Genomic DNA, 12,544 nt, shown 5'->3' on the forward strand with positions numbered 1-12,544 from the left:
GCCGCTTTGTGTTAAGTTTATGTTGTTTATATTTATGTGTTATGTGGGGTATCAAATGAAAGGGCTAAATTAGTACTTTTCGAAACTGGTTCCATATTTTATATCGGGTGAAACATAGAGGAGTGAAGGCTCAAAATATGACCCACAAGAAGTGTAACAGGTCTCGTTCTCAGAACCTATCCAACCGAAAAATCTGGAAAAAATCACAGAAGTGCACCTCTAGGAAATCTAGGCCTCAAAATACATCCGGTTCCGATATCTGCACAAATAAAGTTAATAATAGTATATCTCCACAATTTAGAAATTTACCCGGCAACTCCCCTTATGTTTATCCCAGAAGTACGAAATTTGGCATGGGTATAAGGAAGAACATAATGGTCAAGTTTGAAAAAAAATCCAACAATTATTAGCAAAGTTATAGAGGGTGAAACTTTGCCATTTTTTGTGAATTTCGTGCATTCGACAACCTTTCGTCGACGTTATCGTCACATTTCAATACATCAATACCAGAACGAAATGAGTTCTTATGAATGGGATCGCAAAGAATTATTTTGTTTTAGTTTTTAGTCATTTGTATATGAATATATATATAATTGTGGCATTGGGGTACTTCCCAAAAGACGAAATCCGGGCTCCACCGGAACAAGTCGCAAAACTGAGAAAGTATTGCGAGGAGAGGGCGTTACCACTTCTTCTCGGCTGCGATGCCAACGCCCACCACGAAGTCTGGGGAAGCAGCAACACCAATCGTACAGGTGAGCACCTTCTTGAATTTATTCTTAGCAATAAGTTAGAAATATACAACGTAGGGAACACTCCAACATTTATGACCAGCACCAGGCAGGAGGTACTAGATATAACTCTAGGAAATACCCTAATGGATGGAATGGTCAGTAATTGGATTGTGTCGGATGAACTCTCAATGTCTGATCACAGGATAATTAGATTCGACATTGAGGGTAACTCCGAAATAGAAAGAATAATAAGGAATCCCAGGAGAACGGATTGGGAATCCAACGCAACGCAGTTGAGCAACATTGTCCACCTTCAAGGGGGCGGTGACATCAGGAGCAAACTGGAATTAGAAACAGTGGTGGAAAACCTCTGTACAGTCATCATTGACGCTTGTAGTGACCGCGGCTGCGCGACGGGAGCGGAATCTCATTCGGCTCTTTCTTAATTAATTTGCTTTAACAATGCATTTAATAGTGTGCAATTGCCTTAATGTTCGCCGCAAATTGCACATTATTGAATGCATTCGAGCGAATTGATCTTGACAAGAGGCGAATGATTTGCCGCATCCGCAGGCGCATGCGCATTTTGCCGCGACATTGCCTAGCGAGCGAGGAAGTCTATGTAGTGGGAAGTGAAGCGATGCGCGAAAAAAGAACGGGGAGTTTTGGTTTTGCTTTTGGAAGAGGAGGCTGTTAGCTGGAAGAGGCACGCCGGTATCGTCGGAGTCAGAGCGGAAAAGTTGCTCGTGCTTATCCCGGGAATAAGCTGTTACAATAAATGGAGACATGAAGAAATAAGGATCCATGGTCAAATAAGAACTGATCTTTACTGGTTCCCCTGAAGAGAACGAACCAGCCGATTCTGAATACAAGAATATAAACAATATAATGACGGTAATAATGATGAACATTTTTTATAAAATTTAAATTTAAACGGGAACTCAATTATTACATTAATACCACGTATTATTCCACATCATTGGAAAGGCACACGAGAAAAATTTTGACATCGTCGACGTTATCAGGAACGTGATTCCTTTTCTACAAATTTCGAATGTTAACGGCGATATGGACATCAAAAATGTTGCTTGAAATTTTCATAGACGGGAAATTCTTTTTTGTGCAAGTGATAAACTTACATCAGTAGGCAATTGTGTGTAAACTAATAATCGTAATAAAAAACTAAAAGTGATAATCAGAAAGTGTGGAAGTGTGGATGTGTTGCAATCATCAGAAGTAAGGGAGACTGCAGTTTCAAGGATATTCAATCTGGGATTTAAACTTGAAAAAGCGAACGCAACGGATATCTATTGATTGCTTCCCTGGATAATTATGGATCTATCTAATAGTAAACTTTGCACGCCATCTTTAAAAGGATTTCGTGGTACGTATGGACCACAGCGATAATGATTGTTTACTTATAACAATTTCCTCACACAGTGAATTGGGTTATATCTACGCAAAAGATGTACAATATAAACTGGATTCCTTATGGCAACATTTCACAGCAAATCAGTGCCCAACATTAGCTGGTAAACCAAACCTATTTTTTATACAAGCATGCCAGGGTGATCAGCTAGATGGTGGTGTTCTATTGTCAAAACATACAACTGAAACTGATGGTGAATCGTCTATGAGCTACAAAATTCCAATTCATGCCGACTTTTTAATTGCATATTCAACAATACCCGGCTTTTCCTCGTGGCGAAATACAACAAAGGGCTCATGGTTTATTCAGTCTTTTTGTCATGAACTTGATCGTAACGGAACAAAGTATGATATCCTTAAACTACTAACGTTTGTCTGTCAAAGGGTTGCATTAGATTTTAAATCGAATACGCCCGATTGCCAGATGATGCATCAACAGAAGCAGATTCCTTGTATTACAACGATGCTGACACGTTTGCTGGTTTTCACCGAGAAAAAGTAGTTTTATTTTTATCCAGCTGGATTAGAATATAGGATTTTTCGACACTATTTATAATCGTTTATTTCAATTTTTATTTAGTTTAGTATTTCGAGACTTAGTATCTGAATGTAGGTGTGTGAAAGTAGTATCATTTTATTGCGGAACAAGAGTGAAAATTACGGCTTTAGCTAGTTCTTATAGTGAATTAAAAATGTTCATAACTATATTTAGAGAAGAACACAGAGCATGCGCAACAGCGAAAGCTGCTACCTGCATAACTTGCTGTTGTTGCTGTGTTATTAATATGTGCATGTATATATTATAATCGTTTTCCATCCAAGAGAGAAGAGACTTGGTTTTTTTTAATACAGAAGCAAATGAAGATAAGGCCAAAATTGATCTTTAATTTCTAATTCTTGTATTTAAGCAATTACTTAAAAATAGAGAGTAAGCAACTTTGAACAAAGTAAACCAGCATCAATCCGAGCTCGGAGTGACGACCTGGGTGAGTCATTGTTTTATTTTCTTTTTTATTTTCTTTTTTTATTTTTCTTTTTTTTTTTATTATTTTCCTTCTTTGAATTTTACATATTGTTTATTTTTATTTTCATTTTTTTTGTTATAATTAATGTTATGAAATTTGCTGGAACATTGAACAATGATGCGTGAATAGTCTAATCGTAGTTTGAGGACTTCCTCCCTTTCGTATCCTCCTTTCTCCCGCGGAATTTCTATATAAAGGACATCCTCAAAATGAATAACTGGCCTGAGGATGTCGAGGAAGGGTGGGAACCTCAGAGGCCGCGCCTCATACAAGATCTGAGGCGGAAGAGACAATAATTGAGACGGTGATCCGTCGTGGATCTTCCCCTCTTTGATCGCGGCACTCGGGTCCGGAGACTTACGGCTCCGCGCGCGCGGTCGAGCCATTTTTTTTCTTTTCTAATTTCCAATTTTAGTTCGCGTTCTGTTTATCACATTCCCGAGCCTGGCTAGCACAGAGGCGTGCAAGAACGTGTCGACCGAGCACTTTGATGGGGCTTCAATCTTTGTGGGCGGACCTTCACGGTCAATTTAGCCAATTTGTTTAGATTTTTGGGATAGCTCTGCCCTCTAGGTCGTTATCGGCCACTCAGGATGATCGACCTGATCTCCTATTTCCACTCATACCATTACACGCTTATGGGTCCAGCTGTCCGGCTAAGACAGTTAAGTCATCAAAGGATGTAGCATGGTGGAACAGGAACCTGGCCAGAATGAGAACAAAGGCACGAAAGCTCTTCAACCGGGCAAAACAAACCGAGGGCTGGCAGAGGTGAACTGACTGCGTATAGCAACGCGATCAGGGAAGCAAAACGGAACAGTTTCAGAGAATTCTGTGAAGAGATCGAACAGATCACAGAAGCAACCAGGCTTTACAAAGCTGTAGGGCTCTATCTGTTTGAAGAAAAAAGATGGGACATTTACCGAGAATGAGGAGGACAGGGTACACCTGCTTCTCAGAACTCATTTCCCGGGGTCCTACCCCACGGTGGCAGGCGACAACAGTCTGCCTGACACCCCAACAACGAATAAAAGGGAGGGAAGGAGAGCTGGAAACTAGCAAAATAGGTATGCTCAGAAGCTAGGCTGAGATGAGCAGTGGGTACTTTTAAACCACTGAAATCTCCCGGAGTCGATGGCATTTTCCCAGCACTTATCCAGAGAGGCCTAGGAATTATCTTAGAGTCTCTTCTGAGGGTGGCAAGAGGGAGCATAGCACTGGGATACATACCAAGGGCATGGAGACGAGTAAAAGTGGATTTTATTCCGAAAGCGGGTAAAAAGGATCCTTTTCACCCTAAATCTTTCAGACCAATTTGCCTAACATCGTTCGTACTCAAAACGGTGAAGCGCCAGATCGCGAGCTCGTTCACGGTCTACCACTCGGAAAGAGCGTTCGGGTAGCATGTCGTCAAGACAGCCTGCGGACAAAGGCATATGCTGGTACCATCTTAGATTCGGTGATAAAGCGACCAGATGTACGCTCCCGTGTAAATTCACGCCTACCGCAAAAAACTTGGCGACGGTCACTCAGAACGCAGCGCCACGTCGCCTAACTATTTTCGACCCCCTCAGCAGGCGCAACTACCTCATCGATACTGGTGCGGAGGTTTCGGTTCTTCCCGTACCTCGGCAACATCGACTTTTCCCATAGCCGCTCAAACTGGCGGCAGCAAATTCCTCCCGCATCAACACATACGGGTATAGGCAAGTGGACATGAGTCTTGGCTTACGTAGGATGTTTTCGTGGCGTTTCATCCTGGCGAATGTCAGCTTTCCCATATTAGACGCAGACTTCTTGTGTCACTATGGGTTGCTGGTGGACTTGCAAAATAAGTCCCCTAGCGACCCCACGACCAACCTTAATTCGTCGGGCCAAATGGCATCTCACACAGACAATAACCTTCCCGTCCCTTTGGAAGACATTACCGACTCTCGTGTTCGGACACTTCAGTTCAGCCAGATTACTACCGAGTGTAGTTTCTCAAAACCAGTGGAGCACAATGTGCAGCACCACATTAAACTACTGGTTCCCCCATCTTCCCGAAGGTGCGTCCTCTACCACCCCAGAAACTGGCTATTGCGCGGAAAGAATTCGAACAACGTGTTCAACAGGGTATCTGCAGGCCCTCAAACAGCTGTTGGTCTTCCGCACTACATATGGTCCCAAACCCAAACGGCGAATGGCGCCCCAGTGGGGATTACAGAAGGCTAAATGCACAGACTGTTCCTGACCGATATCCAATTCCCCTCATCCACGACTTTGCGCATCACCTCGCGAATTGCCGCATCTTTTCGACTTTGGACTTAACCAAGGCTTATCACCAAATCCCTGCAGCTCCTGAAGACATTCCAAAGACGGCAATATACACACCCTTTGCACTCTTCTAGTTCACCCGAGTGACTTTCGGATTGTGCAATGCGGCGCAAACCTTTCAAAGGTTCATTCACTCAGTCCTGCAAAACCTCGATTTCTGTTTCGTATATTTGGATGATCTTTTGGTCGCTTCTTCCACTGAGTCTGAGCACTTAGCCCATCTCAAGTGCATTTTTCAACGTTTCCTTCAGGGCGGTTTAGTCCTAAACGTTGACAAATGCAAGTTCCTTCAAAAACTCTCCTGAAGGAATACAGCCCGACCCAGACAAGGTGCAAGCGATAACAAGCATCCCGCGTCCAAAGACAGTGAAGGAGTTGAGGAGGTTCTTGGGGATGCTAAACTTCTACCATCGTTTTCTGCCCAAGGCCGTCAACAACTGGCCGACGCTACACTCTTGCTATTTCCTCTGCAAGATGCACCCCTAGCCGTTTTTGTTGATGCCTCTGACATCGCAGTAGGTGCTGCCTTTCACCAAAAGGTGGATCAAGTCTGGCAGCCGTTGAGCTTCTTCTCGAAACAGTTGAATCCCGCTCAACGGAACTATAGTACCTACGATCGCAAACTGGTCGCCGCGTACTTGAGCATCAAATACTTCCGTTTCTCCCTAGAAGGCAGGCCGTTCACAGTATTCACGGACCATAAGCCTCTCACATATGCTTTGAAACATAAGCCCGACAAAGTGTCCCCTCGTCAGCTTCGACACCTGAGCTTTACAAGCCAGTTTATGTCAGACATCCAGCACGTGTCCGGCAAGGACAACATAGTTGCTGACACTTTGTCTCGTGTCTCCGAGGTTAACATTCCCGCCTCACTCGGTTTCTCGGCTATTGCCAAGGCGCAGGAAGTTGACGCAGAACTTCAGAGCCTCAAATCCAACCCCAAATACAAATTTCGGGAGTTACCCATCTTCGGCTCAAACCTCCCTCCCTCCCGCTGCGAGTACTCGGAAAAGGGACCTCGGCCATACATTCCGACCACCTTTCGCAAGGAAGTGTTCCACGCAGTTCACGACTTGACGCATCCAGGCATCAGGAGAACAAATCGGCTAGTCACCGAGAAATACTTCTGGCCCTCCATGAACAAGGATATCAATTCCTGGGCCAGAGAGTGCATTGCATGCCAGAAGTGTAAAGTCTCCAGGCATGTAAGGAAAGAAGTGGGCTCATTCCCCCGCACTACCGAGCGTTTCCACACGATACACCTCGACATCGTAGGGCCTTTGCGAGACTCGCACGGTTGCAAGTATTGCCTCACAATCGTCGACAGGTTCACGCGGTGGTCTGAGGCAATACTTCTTTTATTACGGCCAATCTTATGCCGAAGGCCTGTGTCGAGACTGAATACCTTGCTTGGCGTCCCTGCAGTGGTCATCACTGACCAGGGAATGCAATTTGAGTTCACCCTTTTCTCGGAGTTAGGCAAACTCCTGGGTTTTAAACGCCAGCGGACTACTGCATACCACCCGTAATCCAATGGGATGCTAGAACGTTGGCAACGGACGCTGAAATCCGCCATTATGGCACGCGACGATCCTTCCTGGACTCAAGTCTTGCCTCTCGTCTTGCTCGACATTCGTACAACCCGACGAGAGGAATTTGCTGCCAGCCCCGCGGAGTTGGTATACGGGGAGAACCCAAGACTCGCAAACGATCCGGTCTTCGACAAGAGATCGGGTCTCAGAGAGTCGGGGTTGGTGCGTCTGCTGAGGGACAATCTCCTACGCATCAAAGCCACACCACCCACCCGACACTCGTCCACACCTGCCAGTTCGCCCAAAGAGCTGGACACGTGCACGCACGTTGCGGTCAGGACGGATGCCGTCCGGAAGCCACTGTAGCCTCCATATGAGGGCCCGTACCGCGTTCTCGAGTAAGGAACACATTTCTTCCAGCTCGAGATCGAGGGACGCAAAAAGGCGATCTCTCTGTCTAGGCTAAACCCGTGTGCGCCCCGAAGCAGCGTAGTGCCCCTAGGTTTCATCTGGGGCGGAGTGATGTGGCGCGGCAGGATTCGCGGCATTCGAAATTTATTTCGATTTCGAAATTTATTTCGAATGTTGCGAATACCAGCAAATAGATGGCGCGCCGAACTCTCCACTATTTAGAACTCGCCACGGGTGTGGAGGACTAGCGGTGTGAAGGTGCCGTTGGTTGGGACAGGAAAAGACCGCATGGAGATGAGCCGCTCTCTCCTGTCTTGACCACCGGCATGCGCACACAGCACGTTTTCTTGTTGTACAAAATTCATCGATTATCCAAATTGAAGTATTCTTTGAATGTGTAGTGGTTTTATAAAATCAAGTTCAATTAAATTTAATAACTAACTGAATGCGGTATATCGTTTTATTTAAACCAAATTGTTTATTAATTGATCCCAACTATAACTAAGCAGACAACGTGGAACTTTGTTCTGCCTAGTATTAACCGTAAAGGTTAATGAAAGATATTTTGGAAACTACGACCAAAGTGATGAAATTACCAGCGGCGCTCGATGCGAAAGTGGAATTGTTACAGTGAGGTGACACAAAGCAGCTTGGAATTTGTTTTTTGTCGTTCGAGCTGAACGAGCCTGCCCCAAAACTAGTAGCGCCGCCGACTTAGTTAAAATCCTAACCAACTCGACTCTATCATCTACAATCACAAAAATTCAGACACAATTGTCTTAAGTAAATTCTTAGCGCTTCTTCCTAGAGCAAAATTTTGGGCTCTAGATGCGAAGAAACCAACTAATATAACCGAAGGTTACAACTACCTCAAAGAAACCATTGACAAAGTAAATGCTACGGCAATGAAAGGAGAATTTCAACCCACTAAATATCAGGAAAACCCCAATCATAAAAATAATTTCAAATACAACAAAAGCTATAATAAATATAATAATCAAAACATTGAATATCCTCAAAACAGGGACAACAGTAATTACATTTTCAAACAAACTAACCAAAGTTATAATAAACCCCAAAGGAACCACAATTCCGAATATAAATATAATAAATCCAACAAGCATTCTCAAAAAAGGAATGAAACTAATAGGTCAACTCGAACGCATCGAACACAACTCCCAAACCAAACCTAGACCCCAAGGACATGAGTTATATTTCCAAAATGTCCACACAAACCATTAAACCTGAGCAAAATTTTCAAATATTTGCCTCGGAAACCCTTTATAGATAATAAATTTATCAATCGATGGTGAAACAATTCCAGTCCTGATAGATACAGGAGCGACAACATCTAGTCTCGATCAAAATTGCCTTCAAAATCTACCAAAAATTAAACTCGACATTTCGATCTCAATAGCAGGATTAGGTGGTATTATAACTACAATGTTACACACAAAATTAAAGCAAACATGCCAGAACAATTTCAAATGCCAGAAGATCACAAAATCTTATTGAACATCGCGGATTTTTCAAACAAATCTTTCAAATTCATAATAGGACAAAACCTTCTGTATCCACTAAACGCAGCAATATTCTCTGGATTTGGATACATACAAATAGGACCAACCAGAATCCTTTTCAATTACGCTCCACCAGAGGAGATCAGTAATGCTGAAGTCATAGAACCTGTTATTGAACAAAAATATCAAAATTTGACCAAAAATTTAACCTTAGAGGAACAACAGTCTTTCACCAGAATCCGAAAAAAAATCAGCAATTTAATGTATAAAGACGGAGATTTACTTACAGCAACCTGTCAAGCCCGTCACAAATTAGACTTAACGTCAGACAAACCCATCTACACAAAAATCTACAAATTCCCGCCTGTCCATGAGCAGGAAGTGAACAGACAAATAACCGAAATGCTAGAACAAGCCGTTATCAGTCAATCACCTTACAATAGTCCAATTTGGGTAGGTAGGTAGGTAGGTATCAGTGGCCGCTCCGAGGAGCCCAATTAGCGCATTGGTGCGCCGTTTTGATGCCACAAACTCCTAAGACCGTGACTGTTGTTATAGGAACAGGGAAGCAGAGTCCAGTTGGTTTACCCAGTGTCCGCAGCCTGACTCGAGCCAGAGCTGGGCAATCGCAGAGAAAGTGCATGAGGGTTTCCCTTCCTTCTCCGCAGCTTCGGCAATGCGAGTTGTAGGGTAAGCCGAGCCTAGCGGCATGGTCCCCTATGGGCCAGTGCCCCGTGCAGACCGCCGTAATCCTGAATGCATTTGCACGCGTCTGGCACAGGAGCTCTCGTGATCGGGCTATGTTATAAGCGGGCCAAATTCTCCTTGATTTGGCACAGCTTGTAAGCCTTCGCCATCTCAGGCCCGCGGCTGCTAGGTAGTGTGAGTAGATTCGGCCCCCGACAGCCGCCAGCGGAACACCAACTGCATTCCCCGAGGGACTGCCAAGAGCACAGCCTTGCCTGACTAATCCGTCAGCCCGCTCATTCCCCTCTATGTTCCTATGCCCGGGAATCCAGTGGCCGTAGGACTTCGCTGCCCAGCATCCGGGCTCACGTAGTCTGACGACACTGCACGCTGCAACATATTTGATGTGGAAGTCTAGGGGGAGGAGATGCAGGAGTACATTGAGAGCATCTGCCGGGCAGGACTGCAGAGCCCCCGTAGCACCTGCACACGCGGTTCTCTGAATCCTATTAAGCTTCGTTCTATTGTATTTCTTCTTCAAAGCCTGCCACCATACAATAGATCCGTACGTGAGGATCGGACGCACTGCAGCGGTGTACATCCAGAAAACCATCCTCGGCCGGAGACCCCATTTCTTCGCAAAGGTTCTCTTACAGGCATAGAAGGCCTTCTTAACCGTCAGTTCTATGTTCAACCTCCAATTTGGCTTAGGATCCAGGATTACACCCAGATACTTTACATTAGAGGAAAGAACCAATCTTTGTTCATTCAGCCGTGGTAGATGGAATTCAGGTATCCTTGTCTTGGTGGTGAATAGTACCAGTTGCGTTTTGGTTGGGTTTATGCTGAGTCCGCATCTTGCGGCCTACAGGCACACCTTTCGCAACGCTCCTTCCATGATGTCGCTCATAATGGACAGAAACATCCCTGATACTAATATCACCAAGTCGTCGGCATACGCCACTACCTTCACCCCACTGCTGTCTAATGTACGTAAAATTTTGTCCATTACTATTAACCAGAGCACCGGTGAGATAGCACCACCCTGGGGCGTGCCTGTGTTCACCGCTCTGGTCAAGTGGTTGCCTCCCAGATCGGACTGGATTATCCTGCTACTCAGAATGGATATAATCCAATGCGTGAGATACCCCTCCAATCCAATACCGGTCAAGGCTTCCTTGATGGCGTTGGTACTGACGTTGTTGAAAGCTCCTTCTATATCCAAGAAGGCAGCAAGGGTATACTGCTTGTACTGCAGCGACCGCTCAACCGTGCCAATTACCTCGTGGAGGGCGGTTTCAGTGGATTTTCCTTTGAGGTAGGCATGCTGGGACTTAGAGAAAAGCGTTCTCTCCATAATCGTCCTTAAGTGAATGTCCAGTACGCGTTCTAGGGTCTTCAGCACGAAAGAGGTCAGGCTGATTGGCCGAAAGTCCTTCGCGGACTCATGACCTCGCCTGCCGGCTTTCGGTATGAAAACCACCCGTGCGCGCCTCCAGGACTGCGGTACGTATCCTAAAGTGATGCAGCTCCGGTAAATCTCAACAAGCCATGCTGCTTCTGTAGCATGACTGGCATTATGCCATCTGTGCCTGGAGATTTGTATGCGGAGAAGCTGTTTATAGCCCAGCCGATCCTATCACCGGTAATTACCGATTTGATAGTCTCGCACAGCTGGGGTTGCCGCAAACCCTCCAAGCGAGGTTTTGACTCACAGTCCTCCTCGCTGGAGGGAAAGTGCGTTTGCACCAGCAGCTCCAAGGTTTCACTAGAAGATTCCGTCCAGGAGCCTTCCGACTTTTTAAGGAAGGATGGACTCTTATGTTCCTTGGACAGAATCTTATTGAGCCTCGCGGATTCACTAGTGCTTTCAATGTTCTGACAATAGTCTAGCCAAGACCGCCTCTTGGCGGTCCTGATGGTCGACTTGTACTTCTTTAGGCAGTATTTTTGCCTGTAGCAGATGTTGAAGATTTCTCCGGTCAGCTTCCTGAGACTAGAGAGATCTTCGTTCCACCACGGTGGCAGGGTCTTTTTGCTGTACTTAGCAGGGCACGAGACTTTGAAGGCGGTATCAAAAGCCTTCTCCAGAGCCCCGACCTTTGACTCCAGTTCGTCTGCCGTGCCAATCCTACCAATTTGCGCACCGGAGAGTTTGTTCTTAATTACCTGACCAAAGTTTCTCCCGTCGATCCTCCGGGGGTCTCTAAAGGGCTTGGGAACCTCTGCGGCGAGATCTAGACTGAAGAGTATCTAACTGTGGTCAGAGAAGGATCTCTGATCAGACACTCTCCAGTCCTCCACCCTAAGAATCCCGTTGTCTGTTATTAGGGTGATTTCAAGGACCTCCTCCCAACCGTCACAGTTCTCCGAGCAGGGGAAATGAAAGGTTGGTGTACTGCCCCAGTTACACACCGATAGATTTGAAGTAATAATAAAATCAAAGAATGACTCACCCCTTTCGTTGATTTCGGAGCTGCCCCAAAGCGTATGCCTTGTATTTGTGTCGCAGCCTATCAGCAGGTTGGCTTTCTTTGCTGTTATGGTGTTCGTCAGATGTTGTAGTTCTTCTGGCGGAGCTGATCGGTCATGAGCCATGTACGCCGAGAAAATATACACGTTCTCTGCCCCCACCTACTCCAGCTTGACCACAACTAGGTCACTGGAACTCAGGTCCGGGCACAGGAAAGCGTGCAGACTCTTCCTCGCAAGAATACATGCTCTCGGTCTATCCTGATCAGCGTCTCCTGTGCTGTGGAATAAATTAAAATATTTGCTTTGTAGTTTTTTGATGGTTCGGTCGCTTCCGACCCAGGGCTCCTGTATTAATGCGATGTCGATGTCTTCCTCTAAGAGGAAGACGAGCAGATTAGCCGAGGAGCACTTCGAGT

General features: G+C 45.4%; 1 protein-coding gene across 1 annotated transcript; it reads left to right on the top strand.

Annotated features, from left to right (window-relative positions):
• Positions 1-1,437: 1,437 nt before the first annotated feature.
• On the top strand, positions 1,438-2,896 carry LOC119661317 (caspase-like). Its single transcript, XM_038070609.1, has 2 exons — positions 1,438-1,628; positions 1,722-2,896. The coding sequence occupies exon 2, from the start codon at positions 2,125-2,127 to the stop codon at positions 2,662-2,664; it is 540 nt and encodes a 179-aa protein (XP_037926537.1). The 5' UTR covers positions 1,438-1,628; positions 1,722-2,124; the 3' UTR covers positions 2,665-2,896.
• Positions 2,897-12,544: the final 9,648 nt, after the last annotated feature.

The sequence above is a fragment of the Hermetia illucens genome, chromosome 1 (assembly GCF_905115235.1).
Source record: "Hermetia illucens chromosome 1, iHerIll2.2.curated.20191125, whole genome shotgun sequence".
Lineage (NCBI taxonomy): Eukaryota > Metazoa > Arthropoda > Insecta > Diptera > Stratiomyidae > Hermetia > Hermetia illucens.

What these genes read in the sequence shown, in the direction of transcription:
- LOC119661317 (XM_038070609.1), top strand. Translation starts at nt 2,125, where the DNA reads ATGGACCACAGCGATAATGATTGTTTACTTATAACAATTTCCTCACAC.